At 35.0% G+C, this 16550-nt stretch overlaps 1 protein-coding gene across 2 annotated transcripts; it reads right to left on the bottom strand.

Moving 5' to 3' along the window:
* On the bottom strand, positions 12305-16307 carry LOC18612717 (putative ER lumen protein-retaining receptor C28H8.4). Of its 2 annotated transcripts, XM_007049626.2 has the most exons (7): positions 15920-16307; positions 15103-15302; positions 14162-14302; positions 13994-14074; positions 13340-13467; positions 13139-13196; positions 12305-12683 (listed from the first exon to the last, which is right to left on the bottom strand). In XM_007049626.2, exons 1-6 carry the CDS (start codon positions 16143-16145, stop codon positions 13157-13159), a joined length of 816 nt encoding a protein of 271 aa, XP_007049688.2. In that variant the 5' UTR covers positions 16146-16307; the 3' UTR covers positions 12305-12683; positions 13139-13156. The 2 variants fall into 2 exon arrangements, with proteins under 2 accessions (XP_007049688.2, XP_017971438.1); XM_018115949.1 differs by lacking the exon at positions 12305-12683 and having other exon boundaries at positions 12937-13196.

The raw sequence follows: 16550 nt of genomic DNA, 5'->3' as shown, positions 1-16550 counted from the left end.
AATCGCCTTTTATCTCACAAATTCTCCTCCGATAAAATTATTATTATTTTATTATTATTTTCTCACTTGCGGAATATTTTATTCTAAACTACTCCTTTCGTCTTTTATCACTTCTAAATATTTTAATTGACCTCAATTTGCATTCGATCAACTTTATTTATCACCATATCAAAGTTTGGGGTATTTCATGCTAAATGGAAACAAAGGCATAGGAAAGGTAAAAATCTCTTATTTTCTCCTTATGGCCGACCATCACCTGATGTGGGGTTTAAATGGGCTGATTTTCCTTTAAAATAATATTAAATCATTAAAAAGTGCCATGTGTCACTTTTCCATTGGTCCGTTTTTAAAATTTCATCCTTTACACTTCAATTTTTCACCACTTAAAATACCATAGTTATTCATACCAAAAGTAAATAAATCCTATGATTTTGACAAGTTTTGGGTGGTGAAAATTACGGTTTTACCTCGGGATGATAAAATTATCGTTTTGCCCCTATGTTTTGAAAATTGCCAGAATTGAAAATTTTCACTTCTTATCATTAAATTATACTCCAAATAGTTAATCTTGGTCAAAAATTTTACTCCATGATCAAATTATTATCTTAGGTGGCAAAATGACGATTTTACCCTTGAACATCAAAATTTTCAATTTTTCCCCAAATGAATCCTTGAACTCCGAACAATCATTTTTAGTCATTTTTGGATTGTAAAATATTAAATTTCATCCTACAATTCCTATTTGAACTAGTTCGAGGTTAAATAAACTCAAGTGTATCGTTAGGTACAATACCGAGTTTCGTCTATTCTTAAGGACTTTCTTAACGTAGTAACATGCTACTCAGTGCATGTATGTCATGACATGTGTTTATAGGGTCAGGTTTTATAATTCTACCCCCCTTAAAATAAAATTTTGACCTCAAAATTTTAATTACCAGATTCGACAAATAGATGCGGGTATTGGTTCCTCATCTGATGCTCTACTTCCCATGTCATTTCCTCCATTCGAGCACTTTTCCACAACACTTTGACCATTGAAATACTCTTGTTCCTCAATACTCGATCCTTTCGATCCAAAATACTCACAGGTTGCACCTCGAACTTCAAATCGTCATGCAACTCGATCGGAGGTGCTTCAAGGATGTGAGAGGGATCTGGTACATATTTCTTAAGCATGGAGACATGGAAAATGTTGTGGATCCGATCTAACTCCGGAGGTAGTTCTAACCGATAAGCCACTGGTCCAATTCTCTCAATGATTCGGAATGGTCCAATATACCTCGGGTTAAGCTTTCCTTACTTTGCAAATCGAATCACACCTTTCCACGGGAAACCTTAAGAAAAACTCTATCATTGATCTCAACTCCAAGTCTTTTCTTCGTTTATCTGCATAGCTCTTCTGTCTATCCTGGGCTACCTTTAACCTCTCTCATATAACCTTGATCTTGTCATTAGTTAGATCGATCAATTCCACACTAACTAACTTTCTTTCACCCACTTCATCCCAATAAAGTGGAGTACGACATTTCCTTCCATATAAAGCTTCGTACGATGCCATACCAATGTTAGACTGAAAGTTATTGTTGTAAGCAAATTCCACTAATGGCAAGTGTCTATCCTAACTCCCAAGAAAATCCATGACACAAGCCCTCAACATATCCTCTATAGTCTGGATAGTCCTCTTTGACTGACCATCCGTTTGTGGGTGAAAAGTAGTGCTAAATTTCAATTTGGTTTCGAGAGCTTCTTGAAATTTCGTGCCAAAATTGAGAAGTGAATCGAGGATCTCGGTTTGACACTATAGAAACGGGAACTCTATGTAGCCTTACAATCTCATCTATATAGAGCTGAGCCAACTTTTCAATAGAGTATGTACTATGGATAGCTAAAACGTGAGCGGACTTAATCAGCCAATCTACGATCACCCAGATTGCATCATTTCCCCTTTGTGTCTGCGGTAGTCCCAAAACAAAATCCATAGTTACATGCTCCCATTTCCACTCGGGAACAAGTAAAGACTGAAGTGTATCTGCTGGCCTCTGATGCTCCGCCTTAACTTGCTGACATACGAGACACTTTGCTACGAATTCTGCTACGTCTCGCTTCATACCTGGCCACCAATAATTCTCCCTTATAGTCCTATACATCTTGGTGCTTCCCGGATGTAATGCATAGGCAGATAAATGGGCTTCTTCCATGATCGCCTGTCTCAGCTGGTTTCCCTCAAGAACACAAACTCAGTTTCTAAACATCAAAACGTTATCCTTTCTGAATCTGAACTCACTAACTCTCCCATCGGTCAATTTTTGAATTTCTTTTCTTAACTCATCATCAGACCTCTAAATGTCCTTGATCTGATTAAGTAACGAAGGTCGCACAATGAAGCTTGCCAATAAGGATCCATCATCACCATTTCTCAACTGGACCCCAAGAGATTTCATCTCTAATAATGTTGGAAAATAACAACTCTGAAGTGTGGCTAAAGACGATGAAGACTTACGACTTAAGGCATCAACTACAACATTCGCCTTTCCCGGATGATAGTCTATCACCAAGTCATAATCTTTTATCAACTCCAACCATCGCCTTTGCCTCAAATTAAGCTCCTTTTAAGTGAGCAAATATTTTAAACTTTTGTGATCCGTAAATATCCGACAATGCTCACCATACAAGTAATGCCTCCAGATTTTTAAAGCAAACACCACTGCTGCTAACTCTAAATCATGGGTAGGGTAATTTGCTTCATGCCTCTTTAGCTGTCTAGAAGCATAAGCCACAACTTTTTCATCCTGCATCAGTACGCACCCCAACCCGAACTTTGAGGCATCACTATATACTACAAATCCCTTACCACTCACAGGAAGTGTCAATATTGGAGTAGATGTTAACCGGTTCTTTATCTTCTGAAATCAACTTTCACACACATTGTCCCACTTAAACTTAACTCCTTTACGAGTTAGACGGGTCAAAGGAGTTGCTATTAAGGAAAATCCCTGAACAAACCTCTAATAATAACCGGTTAATTCGAGGAAACTACGAATCTCCGTCACTATCTTAGGTTGCTCCCATTGTAAAATTGCCTCTATCTTCTTAGGATCAACATATATTCCAGCTCCCGATACTACGTGTCCCAAGAATACCACTTCTTGTAACCAAAACTCACACTTCGAAAACTTTGCATACAACTGTCTTTCCCGCAAAGTTTGTAATACTATACTCAAGTGGGTAGCGTGCTCATCATTATCTCTCGAGTAAACCAGGATGTCATCAATGAACACAATAACAAACTTGTCCAAGTAAGGGTGGAACACCCTGTTCATGAGATCCATAAAAGTTGTCGGTGTGTTAGTTAACCTGAAAGGCATGACCAAGAACTCATAATGACCATATCGAGTCCTGAACGCTGTCTACATCTTGTTCTTTAATCTTCAATTGATGATACCCAAACCTCATATCAACCTTAGAAAACACTGTAGCTCTCTGTCATTGATCGAAAAGATCATCAATCCTCGACAACAGATACTTTTTCTTAATGGTCATTCTGTTAAGCTGTCGATAATTTATACATAACCGAAGTATACCGTCTTTCTTTTTCACAAATAAAATTGGTACTCCCCATGAAGATGTACTAGGGTGTATAAAACCCTTGTCCACTAACTCTTTCAATTGTACTTTCAACTCCTTCAACTCTGCCGGAGCCATTCTATATGGAGAAATAGAGATAGGGGCAGTATTCGAAAATAAGTCAATGGTGAATTCGAACTCACGATTGGGAGGAAGTCCCGATAATTCATCAGGAAATACATCAGGGAACTCACTTACTACGAGGACATTCTCTAACTTAGGTTCCTCCCTCGATATATCAATCACGTGAGCCAAGTATGTTGGATATCCCTTTCGCACCAATTTCAAAGCTTTGAGGGCCGAGATTACACAAAACGGTAATACTCGACGCTCCCCCGTAAATACAACTTCTGCTCCCTCTAAACTCTGGAGAATCACTTCTTTCTTAAAACAATCCACCTTTGCTCTATGAGTGGACAACCAATCCATACCCAAGATCAAATCAAAATCCTGAATCTCCAAAGGGATTAAATCACCCATAAATTCTTCTTCCCCAACTTTAATACCGCAGTCTCTATGATACGTATTTCTTACTAACCGCTCGCCTAGAGGAGTATGCACTACAATCTCTTCCTCTAATGGTGACAGGTTCCTATCTGAGAATGATGCAAATGATATGCTCACGTATGATCTATCGGAGCCCGAATCTATCAAATACATGTGCATCTTTATCAAACACAATCATAGTACCTGTCACTGTGCTAGGTCGAACCCGGGCTTCATCCTCAGTCACTGCAAAAATCATGGTCGAAATTTAGGGTTGCGGTCTGGAAGATGGCTGCTCTGGGGTATTACTCCCCATGCCTGACTGTATCACTAGGCCCTGTCTAGACTGTGATCCCCAAGTGTCTCTCCGGGGTATACTAGGACAAGTCGGAGGAGTAGAAGTAGCTACTGTACCTCGTCTCAACTGAGGACAATGTCAAACTCTGCTTTGTAAAATAACTATAATGTCATTCACATGCTCGATAGAATGTTTATATATTTAGGAAGTTCGAGAAATAGTTAAAAGACGATATTGCCCCTAATGGTACCATTGAGTCGATTAAGCCTTGAACTAGTTCAAATAGGAATTTTAAGGTGAAATTAAGAGTTTCACAATTCAGGGATGACTCAAAATGGTAATTCGAAGTTCGAAGATCAATTCGAAGTCAAACCAAAATTTTCACTATCTAAGGGCAAAATCGTAAGTTTTTCACCCACGGATAAAATTTGAGATTTTGAGAGAATTTAGATCACATTTGACAAATTGGAGAATGGTATGAGTATAATGGATGAAAAATATATCTATGGGCAATTTTTTAGTTTTTGGGGTAAAAATGTAATTTTTCACTTTACGGTGGTAAAAGTGTAATTTTTAAAAATTTACTCCACCAAAACTTTGAAAAAGTCTAGAAATTTCATGAAAGACATGGATAAGTGAAGAGGTTTGAGTGGTAGAAAAAGAAAGTAAAAAAGATGGCTAAATAAAATAAAATAATAAAATATTTAAAAGGTAAATAAAATAATAATATTTTATTAAGCCTATTAAAAGGCTTGAAAATTTCAGAATTCTTCATTGGGAGGGTCAGCCAAAACCAGCAGGAGAGAGAGAGAGAGAAATAAGAACAAACCCTAGAGTGAGAAAATTCAAAGAAAAAGTGTGATTTTTCAAGGAATCAAGTGTTTAAAGGTATGATTTTTCAAGCTTAACTTAAGATTTATCCTTTCCATGCATTTCTCCTTATTTTTCATGGTTAAATTATTATGTTTAATGGGAAAATGGGATTTTATAAAATAATTTTATAAAATTTTTGAAAATTTAATAATGATTTCAAAAATAGAGTAATTGGAGACCTATACTATGATTGTGTTGTTTATCCATGATTTTACATTAAATGGCTTATGATAAATGTGGGTATGACTGGTTTTTTTTATGATTTTAAGAATATGTGAACTGCTTTGATTTGCCTTGAATGTGTTAAGTGAGCCATGTCATACTATTATGATTTTATTGGTTGGTGGATTATAAAGTGGGCACTGCAGTGACGGGAGTTCCGTGGGTCAGCCTAATTAGAGGGGCATGGTTCCCAATTATTGAGCTTACCTCGATTGGAGAGGCGCATAGGATAACTCCCGAGGTAGGATTTGAGTACACTTCACGCTGGCCATCACGTGAAACTGGGACTCAGCCAACTCCGAGGAACGACTATGTTGTCAGAGGTGAAATGTGTTTGTGTGTGTGACAATAAACAGCCTTGGCAGTCTTGGTAAGATGCCTTCGCGGGGCATCCCTGAGAAAGAATTTTTGGCAAGGGCCAAGTTTTTCAAAAGTGCATAAGTCATGTTGAGTAATTGGATGAAATCGAATTATTTATATGGGTTGGGATGAATTATTTTAATTGTCTCCTATTACTCGGCTTTAGATTATTTTGATGATGTCTGTCTACTCACTGGGATTTTATAATCTCACCCCTTCTTCCTATACATTTTTCAGGTTCAGAATAGGCAATAGACTGTCAATTGCATCGAGAAGTAAATTTCAAAGGTGCATCCTAGAAAGCAAGGTTATAGACTTAAACCTTCTCAGTTATTTAGGGGCCCACGTGTCATTGTAATTTAAATTGCATACTCCAATTTTCTATATTACAGTATGTATAAATTTATTTTATTTTTATGTGCAAAAAATTAATTTTTAATGTTTCGAAAAAATATATATATATATATTGTTCTACATTAAAATAGATTATTTTAATTAATATTTTTATTTTATTTTATTATTCAAAAAAAGAAAAAAGAGAGAGGAATGGAAAAACTGGTACAAAAGCCTTGCGAGGTCTCGAAAGACATTTAGAGGAAGAATGTCTGTCGAGGCTTGCGACGGTTGTCACGAGCTCGATGGGAGTTCTGGGTCGTGACAGACAATCTCTCTTGTTATGCCCCTATTGGCCGCATTGAAAACATTTTACAAGCTTCTACATGACCCAACATGAAATCCTTCGTAATTACGGCATTTGTCCAATCCTCCTGAAGTCCCCCCCTGACTACTCATCACTAGCTGATCAAATCTAGAAGATCTCGGCTGTGACTGCTAAGATGGAGGTCTAGTGGATGCCACAAGCGCTAAGGTAGTACTTCTTGCAGTAGATGTCGAATCTCTGCCTCTCTTTGAAGACTGACCCGGGAACGTAGGCGGATTCCTTTTCTTTACGAACTCAGCTCGGATCCGTCTATTCTCAGTGGCGAGCTTCTCAGCCCATAAGGCCATTTGCACAACTTCCTTATACGACTCCTTGCCAATCACTATCATACGCTCTCGTATCTCATTACGGAGTCCCTCCTCAAAGTAGTTCACCTGGTCTTGCTCCAATCTCACCAACTCAGGTACATAAGACATCAGTTCGTTAAAACGAGTTTCATACTCCTCAATGGTCATGTTCCCTTGTTTCAAGCTCAGAAATTCTCTTTTTTTCTCTTTTTGATGGAAATAGGTGTAGTACTGACCATCAAACTCTATGAGGAAATTCGTCCAAGTCAGCAGTATAAGAGAGCGAGACTTTACTGAACTCCACCAGGTACGAGCTCTCTTCTCAAATAACCGTGTAGCCACCTTCAATTTCATCTCATCATCTAATCCCATATCTGTTAGTGTCTCCGATACCTGAATAACCCAATCTTTAGCTACGGTCGCATCCAACTCACCAGTAAATGAGACACAACCTAACTGTCTAGCTTCTTTCAGTTTCTTAAAAATGGAGACGTTTGGTGTTTGGGGTGGAATAGGAGGTGGTGGTACTGGGGCTGTTACAAGGGAACAGCGGGTGGAACTGGACCAGCCTGAGCTTGGCCCGTAAGAGCAGCGAGAAAAGCCGCTAATGCTTGAGCTACCTCGGGAGACATGGCAGGTACGTCAGGAGCAGCAATAGGTGGTGGAGGAGGTACATGAATGTCAGTAGACTCAGCAGTAGGAGCTGCTCTAAAAGAAAACGCAACCGACTCTTCTTCTATGGAATCCGACTGACTTTGTCTGGGGCGACCTCTTCCCCTATCGGTAGATCTAGTGATAGGTGGTAGCTCATGTCGAATAGGCATAATGATCTACAAAAAGAATATAATTGGTTTAGACGACTTAAGACTCTATATGTAACTACCTGTAACTAACTAATCTTAACTGGGCCACACTGAAATTGTAAATTATTTTAAAATAACTTTAAATCCAAGAACTTTAAAAGTCAAAAACTTTTTTCAAAACCATAAGCTTTTAAACCGAAAGCTCTGATACCAACTGAATTGTCAAGACCCGGAACCTCCCTCGGGCCCATGACAACCGTCTCGATGTCCCGATTGACACTCATTACCTAGAATGCCAATTGGAACCTCGCAAGGCTTACGTATCAGTTTCTTGCTTTTCCTGTGTGCAATCGTTGTTAAACATTCCGTTTTAAACAATTACCGGTCGTTTCCAACTCAAGTAAATCAAAAGACAAAAATATTTATTTATTTATTTTTAAAGGATTTATAGACAAACATTACTATTCAAAATATTGATTAAAATATAGCATTTTTATATAAAACAATAATTATAGAAACACGTGTAAGTAATCTTTTGTAACATGGAAGTAAAATAAATTTATACATACAATAATTTATAAAGTTATAATGTACAATAATAATTACAATGACAAGTGGCCCATAAACACACCAAGTGTTGGTGATAGTAATCTACTGTTTATGAGATAGAGGGGTCAACTGGAATCCTTGACAAAATTGGGTATCTACAAGCTACCACAAGCCTGAAATATTTGGAAAGGAGGTGGTTAAGATTTTGCAATCCCAATGAGTAAACAGACATTATTATAAATATCTAAAGGCAAGTAAAATGGAGGCAAGTTTAAACAACAAATCACAAACCATTTCATAAGGTTTTCAATTTATTTCTTAAACCATAAAATATTTGTAATTTACCAAAACAGTTGTTAAGGCTTATGACTTTTATTAGAAACAAGGCTCAAGCCAAAAACTAGTCCTCGGGGATACCTTGGCCGAGGCATCTAACCGAGTCCGTCAAGGTTGTTAAGATATTTACATGTTAAACACATGTTAGTTTTCAAAACAAGTCGTTCCTTGGCGTTGGCCGAGTTACACATTCACGTGGGGGTTCGACGTGAAGTGAGCTCTAACACTACCCCGGGAGTTACCCTCATCGCCTCTACAACCGGAGTAACTATGTAACCGGGATTACCGTACCCCTCTAATAGGCAGTCCACGAAAACCCATCACTGCAGTGACTAAACCCACCAATTTTAATAAAATTTCGACAGTATAACGTGGTTTTTATTTATTTACCCAGCTTGCATAGTAAAAGACAGCTTACATAAATTTCCAATGCAATTATAAAATATAGCCACATATACTCATATATCATAAGCCATTCATAGGAAAATATATTTTTCAAGACAATTGGCAGCCTCCAATTACTCAATTTCATAATCAAAAGTTTCTTATTTCAGATAATCAACACAATATATTTATTTGTCACATTTATTTCTAAAACATCAAAAGTCCCATTTTAATCTCATTTTCATTTCATAAAATACATAAAGAGCATTTAAAAATAAACTCTAGATAATTTACAATAATAATAGGTTTACTCACCGTTTGTACAAATTAAATGCTTTCTAGGTGCCCCGATCACTATTTGTCAAGTACGACTTCCTAGCCTTTACTGGAAGGCTCTCCTCCTAGACACATTGCAAAAATTACACAATTCACCACATTGATGCTAAATCACTATATAATTGACTTAAATCCTATACTAATGCATGGTATGAAATGCAATAGCCTAAAACGGCTTAAACGCGATATTAACCTATTTTTGGCACTTTACCCGATAAATTGCTAACGCGCTCCATTTTAGCTCTAAATTGTCCCATTTTCTCTCCAACATTTCTAACCATTAAATATCAGCCAATAACCTTCTAAATCATCAAAATCAGCTCACTTTCCTGCTTGAAAAATTCGGTCAAAAATGGGACATTAACTCGGTTAATTTTTCACTTTGTTTTTCTATCACATTTAACCATTTTTCGTCATTTTCTCTTCATTTCTCTTAGAATAAAATCAGTTCATCATCATTGTACATCATTGAATATTCGGCCAAGGGTGGGTATTATGAGAATTTCATGCTTTCTTGCCCAATTTGATTTCTATACACATTTAACTAACTAAAACCAACAATTTAACTAATAATCAACCCATAAAAATTTCAAAATCCTTCCCCTTGAAATTCGGCCAGCCCTTGGTATCACTTTTTGATCTCTCTCCTCAAGCATGCTAAATGGAAACAAAGGCATAAGAAAGGTAGAAATCAAGTTAAAGTCGAAAAATCTTATCGTTAGACGTGTAAACGGACGAAAAACGCGAATTTCCCTTTGAATTTTCTAGTTTTCCTTTGGTTTTTCTCTTTTCTTCCTTTCCTCTCTATTTTCTCTCTTATTTTCTCCTTATGGCCGACCATCACCTGATGTGGGGTTTAAATGGGCTGATTTTCCTTTAAAATAATATTAAATTATTAAAAAGTGTCATGTGTCACTTTTCCATTGGCCCGTTTTTAAAATTTTGTCCTTTACACTTCAATTTTTCACCACTTAAAATACCATAGTTATTCATACCAAAAATAAATAAATCCTATGATTTTGACAAGTTTTGGGTGGTGAAAATTACTATTTTACCTCGGGGTAACAAAATTACCGTTTTGCCCCTATGTTTCGAAAATTGCCAAAATTGAAAATTTTCACTTCCTATCATTAAATTATACTCCAAATAGTTAATCTTGGTCAAAAATTTCACTCCATGATCAAATTATTATCTTAGGTGGTAAAATGACGATTTTGCCCCTGAACATCAAAATTTTCAATTTTTCCCCAAATGAACCTTCAAACTCCGAACAATCATTTTTAGTCATTCCTAGATTGTAAAATATTAAATTTCATCCTACGATTCCTATTTGAACTAGTTCGAGGTTAAATCAACTCATGTGTACCGTTAGGTACAATACTAGGTTTCGTCTATTCTTAGGGACTTTCTTAGAGTAATAACATGCTATTCAGTGCATGTATATCATGACATGTATTTATAGGGTCTGGTTTTATAGCATATGTCAATTTTAAGCATAAATTGAAGCATAAATTGATAGCCTTAAAGGTATGTCTTTGATACAAAAACTATATCTAGAGATATATAAGGTAGACATCCAAGTTTATTGATTGAACCATAAATGTTTCTATTGCAAGAGTAGGTTGCTTAAAGTAGAGAATAAAGTGATCGACAAATAAATTCAGCACATGAAATAAATTCTTCTTGTTGTTCATTGCTATACTACCACATTGACTTCATGTGGATAAGATTGACCGAGATATGTAATTATAATTAGTACTGTTTCTTAATAGATGTAGTTACTGTCACTTTTCTATATCACAAATTTTATTAAACAAAAAGATCTTTTGGCGTAGTCTCAAGACTAGTTTGATTTTTAAATTAGGCTCATAAATTTTAAGTTGTTATAGCTTGTAAGTCATTTTTAAGAAAATGAGTTTTCAAAATTTGATTTCAATAATGTAGTTCAAGTAGGGGTGTGTTAGATTTTTCTAAATAATCAAAATGTGGAATTACATTATTTAAATTATTTTAGAATTTTATGAAAATCAAGTTAAGTTATTTTGATCTTGATAAAGAAACAATATTGTAGTCTCAATTATGATATAATAAATTGGGCTAGACTATAATGTTTTGTGTGCGTTTATATAATGTAAGCTTGTATAAAAAACCCTATGATGGTGACACTAGAGATTCATTGTATAAAGATATGATTAAGTCTCCTTTTTTTTTGTTTACAGAAAAAGTTAAGGATTGTACTTAGAGTTGTAGATTAAAACAAAAAAGATTTTAATGCATTAAATCCTAACGAATTCCAACAATTAATTTGATTAATATTGTTTTCGATATCAAATTTTAAATCAAGAATCAAATATCATGTAACTTTGGATGAATTTGCCAATATTGAGTCATAGCTAATACAATATATATACTAATCAAAATTAGTATAATGGGAAGAAAAAAAACATAATGTTCAAATAAGTCCTTAAACTATTCAAGAAAATTTTAATAAATTTTTATTTTTTTATTGCATTCAATCAAGTCTTTGTACTTTTATTTTGGATTAAATAAGTCCTTCTAACTAATGATTGACTAATTGTAAATAGTTAAAATGTTACTTGTTATTTTATATCCATAAAGTATTGATGTGGAGGGTAAAAAATATCACATGAATATGTTATCATGTTAAATTAGCATGTTACGTCATTATCAATTATAATATGCCTACATGTAGTATTATCATCAATTGTAATATGTTAGCGAAACATATCAGTGTCACTAAATTAATTATTAGTTATAAAAGTTTATTTGATCTCAAATAAAAATATAAAGGGTTGTTTGGTTTAAAATAAAAATATAAAAACTTAATTAAACGAAATAAAATTATAAAATTTATTTGAATTTTTTAAAATATTATACCTTTAAATTATTATGCATAAAGTTTAACGTTTCTTTGAACCATGATCAATAATTTGTCCAGCCTTTCTTGCTTCTTTATATTATTTTTTTAAAAAAAATAATTTTATTAATCTTTCAAACCGACATGCCATTGTAAATCTCAAGTTGATCTGCCAAAAACTTCCTATGGCATAAAATTCTGAGTAGAGCATAAATTATCTGTACACTTAAAAGGTAACCATCGCACAAAAAGCTATTGGGTACTGTACACTTCATTATTATTTTTAAGCCAATCTCTCTCAAATTTCTCTGTATATTTTTAGAAACTGTGAGCTTGGATCGCTTGAATGGCGGGTTTGAACTTTGAACTCTTATTGTCGCCAGAATCTTTTTGCTCCGGCCGAAATCGTTTCTTTCTCTCCTCCTTCCTCCACCCTCTCTTTGCTGCTCCGGCCACCGGTCCTTCGCCTTGCCGCCCTTTGCGCCGTTTTCTCTTCTCTCTTACCATCCCCTTTCGCTCAACTCTCCTGTTTTTTTTTTGGTTAATTGGCAATCAAGAAAAATTATTTTAAAAATTTTGAAAATTTTCATCCTAGAGAAAACGACAAGAAGAAAAACCAGCTGTCAGGTTCTCAGGCACCCAAAACTACAGCACACCCATGTAGTTGAGTTTCAATATATGGTAGATGATAAATGATGGATTTCACTTCAGCACGCCAACGAAGATTGTGTGCCCAATATCTTCGTTGGAATGAATGAATGTACCTCAACACTCAAACCCTAGCAATCACTTCCAAAGTTGCATTAAAATTGTATAACTTAAGTCTCAAAAATTGTTTTGATTTGTACTATATCTCAAAGTTAGGAGAAAAAGACAAGCCAGAAAAAAAAAAACCACCGAAGTTAAGCCTTTGATGCCACCATATGCTTGTTTTGAGTTAACAAAAACCTGAAAACAGATGAACTGAATGTTCATTATTACCGTTTAAATTTAAAATTTCTAAACTGGCATCCTCATTATCAGTCGGCCCTCCATGAAACTGCAAAAGAACCAATCCAAGATATTATTACCTGATTTTACAATACTAATTCGCTGTTTGAGTAATTAATTGAATGAGTAATTAATTGACTTTAAGAGAAAGAGAGGTGGAAGAAAGTGTGTTTGAAAAAAAAAATGCCTCACCTCTTAATGTAATAGTAACAAAAGTCTGCCAAGATGAAGGTTTGAACAATTTCTGCAAACACAGCCACGGAGAACCAAAAGTGCCCAGCTCCGACCAAGAAAAGATATCTGCCCCCAGTCTCATAAACCTTTCATGGAAATAGGAACAATAATGTTTTAATATATATGAATCTTCTAATTATTTCTGTTATAATTTTGGGAGAAAGGGAGTAAATGGCTGCTAGATGCAGCCTCTGTTTTATATCTCTTAAACACAGATAAACAAAGAGAGAAGGCCACACTAGTTTCATTCATATTCAACAAATATATACACAGCTTCATTAACACAAATCAACAGATATAACACTTGTTAATACTTGAGAAACAAGTGTAAAACATGATTATTATAGTAACATGCATAGCTACACGTAGTGGTTTTCAACACTAAGTAAAACACATACAAACATGCATGATATCCAAGTGGATTTTCACTTTTCATTTTGTCCACTTGACACATGCAAGCATTAACTTCAACAATTTCAACTGCTTATAAAAGGGTATTTTTCATGATTTTTTCTATGCTTTAAGCGATTAATTTGGTAATTAGGAATACTTTTATTCATGTCATGAGGAGTTTCAATGAGCTCCAGTATGTGTCAAGCATGATTTTCTAACCTTGATGATCCAATGAGCGCACGCCAGGAATCTTGCCACACCCAGTGCAAATACATAGTGGGCTGTGAATGGTTCAATCATCTTAAACAAGGTACTCGTTAGCTAATATACTGACAAACAAAAAGTAATAAAGTAAATATATGAATGAATCGGAAATGGAGCTGAAACCTTTGCATTCTGCATCATACGAAGCTGTGGCAGCACTGAAACTGCCTCCAAATAAACACAAAAGGCCCAGAGAACTTGACTTATGTATATATGTGTGTTATATGGATGGATTAACACAGCAAGGATAGCAGAAGGCACCACCTGTGTAACATAGATCACAGTCATACTCTATACTGGATTTTTATCCTTGAGTAATTTCGTTAAGTACTCCACGGCTCTTACTTTTTTGTCATCTTTAGCAAATAGTACATAGTATTCTATGAAAACCAGACACTTGCTTTTCTATTAATTCAAGCCTATTAACCTTCATTTACTGTACAAGTTGGATTTCAAGAGTATGTCAAACACAGACTAATAATCCACCAGTATCTCAATTTCCACATTTTGCAAAGTCTTGAGGATCTTTAAAACAAATTTGTAGATTTCCAATGATCAATTATATATACTTTCCTGATTTTATTACTCTTTGCAAATTATTCAAAATTAATATAAATTGCAAACTAAATCCATGAAAAAATGAAAGGAACTGCGAGTTCTTTTATTTTATTTTTGGTTCAATACTCATTAATTTCCTGATTTAAAAATGAATTCTATAGTTTAATATATAGTGTTCCCAATACTCTATATTATCATTTGGATACGAATATTATATTGTAGGATTGACTTACAAATGGAATGAATTCCATTTTCATTTCGTTCTAAACAAAGTGCTAGTCTCGAATGAAATACTTTAATCAATCAAATCCATATAGCAGAGCTGGGATGGTCGTCTATGAATCTATAACTCATAATGCTACAGACGATATCTCTACTATGTGTGTATATATATGATAATGTTGGAAAAATAAAAATAAAAATAGCATATACATCCATTCTAAGTTTATAGAGAAGAATCTAACATGGTTTAATCAATATATATAACAACTGAAGAATGCATTTACCATATAGTAGATTGGAAAGTTATCTAGCTCCTTGATATAAGTTGACTTCAACTTGTATCGAATCATAAATACAACCCATGCAGTAAAAATGAGGGTGGCAAAATCTAGCAATGTATGAATGTCACCTTCCAACATGAAACTGCAGACAAGTCTTACAGCTAAGAATATTGCTGTGAGTTCTTGAGACTTCAGTGAAAGGCCTGAAGCAGGAAGAGAAAACTTGATTATTGCCATGTATGTCGTACAAAAGGGCATCACCAACACTAAAAAAAAAAAAATCTGAATCATCATGGAGGCGAGTTATACATTAAAAATGTTTGTATTTCTTATGCAATTACTTTCGAAGTTGATGTTACTTGCTAACAATTTAATTATTTTAACAAAAAATGTTTCATTGAAAGTGTTTATTTATTCTATTTTTTGTTTAATGAAACAATGCGAATCCTTCTCCAGTTTAATTTTGTTCAGATCGTTTTCCTTCTCACCAATTTGATCCTTTTACTGATTTTTCACAATTACTCCCATTTCCCATCTTACCAAATGAAAGAGAGAAATTAGATGGAAAACAAGTGTCATAATGTTTGAATATTGCAAATTTCTTACACCCAATCGTCCACTATCCTGCATCGACACATATAACTCCAATAAGCTAGCCATTTCTAATTAGTAAACACCATTCGGATATTAGACTCATTTGGATATAAAATCATCACCATATTTCTGAATAAAACATATCGAAATCAACCTTAAGAGAATATCAGTTACACGAAATATACAAAAAATAAAAAAGAAGAAACAGAGGATGATATATCGATACCGGAACATGTTTTCTTGGTAGTAAGCTTATAAGCCAAGACAGAAATCCCAGCGACATGGATGAGTTCAGAGGCAATAAAAAAGTGATTGTGATCTTTCACCAGAAGCTTCAATGCCACCAAAGAAAATAGCAAAGGCACTGCTGCAAGGAAGATCTTCACCTTCGTCGACTGCCCTCTTATCCATAAGAACAGCTGGGTCACTGGTGAACTTCTCTTCCTCCCCATCTCTTTATGTTTTCTTCCGTTTTCCTTTCAAAAGATTAAAAGAAATTATATTTGAGATTGAGGGAGAGAAAGGGTTAAAGGAGGCGTTTTGGTGGGTTGCTGGAAATGGTGAAGGACTGAGAAAGAGCGAGCCGTTTTTGAAAGGACACGATGAGCGCATGCAGTAGTTGGAGGGGAATTATGTAGCATTAAATATGGTACTATGTTGGTAGCCAGTGAAAAGATGACACGTTGGGGAAGATTTTAGGACACGAAGATTGAATCTCGGATGGTGCTGGCCTGTTTTGGTACCGCTGATTTGGACATTAAATTTTGTGGATTTCAGTTAGATTGTATGGTCTTTTTGTTTGGTTGGTTTTATGTGACCAAATCAATGAATTTTTAACATACAAATGACAATATTTA

Source organism: Theobroma cacao, chromosome 1 (genome assembly GCF_000208745.1).
Source record: "Theobroma cacao cultivar B97-61/B2 chromosome 1, Criollo_cocoa_genome_V2, whole genome shotgun sequence".
NCBI classification, from domain to species: Eukaryota; Viridiplantae; Streptophyta; class Magnoliopsida; order Malvales; family Malvaceae; genus Theobroma; species Theobroma cacao.
Note: the sequence above shows the minus strand (reverse complement) of the source record. Positions and strands in the feature narration are given on the sequence as shown.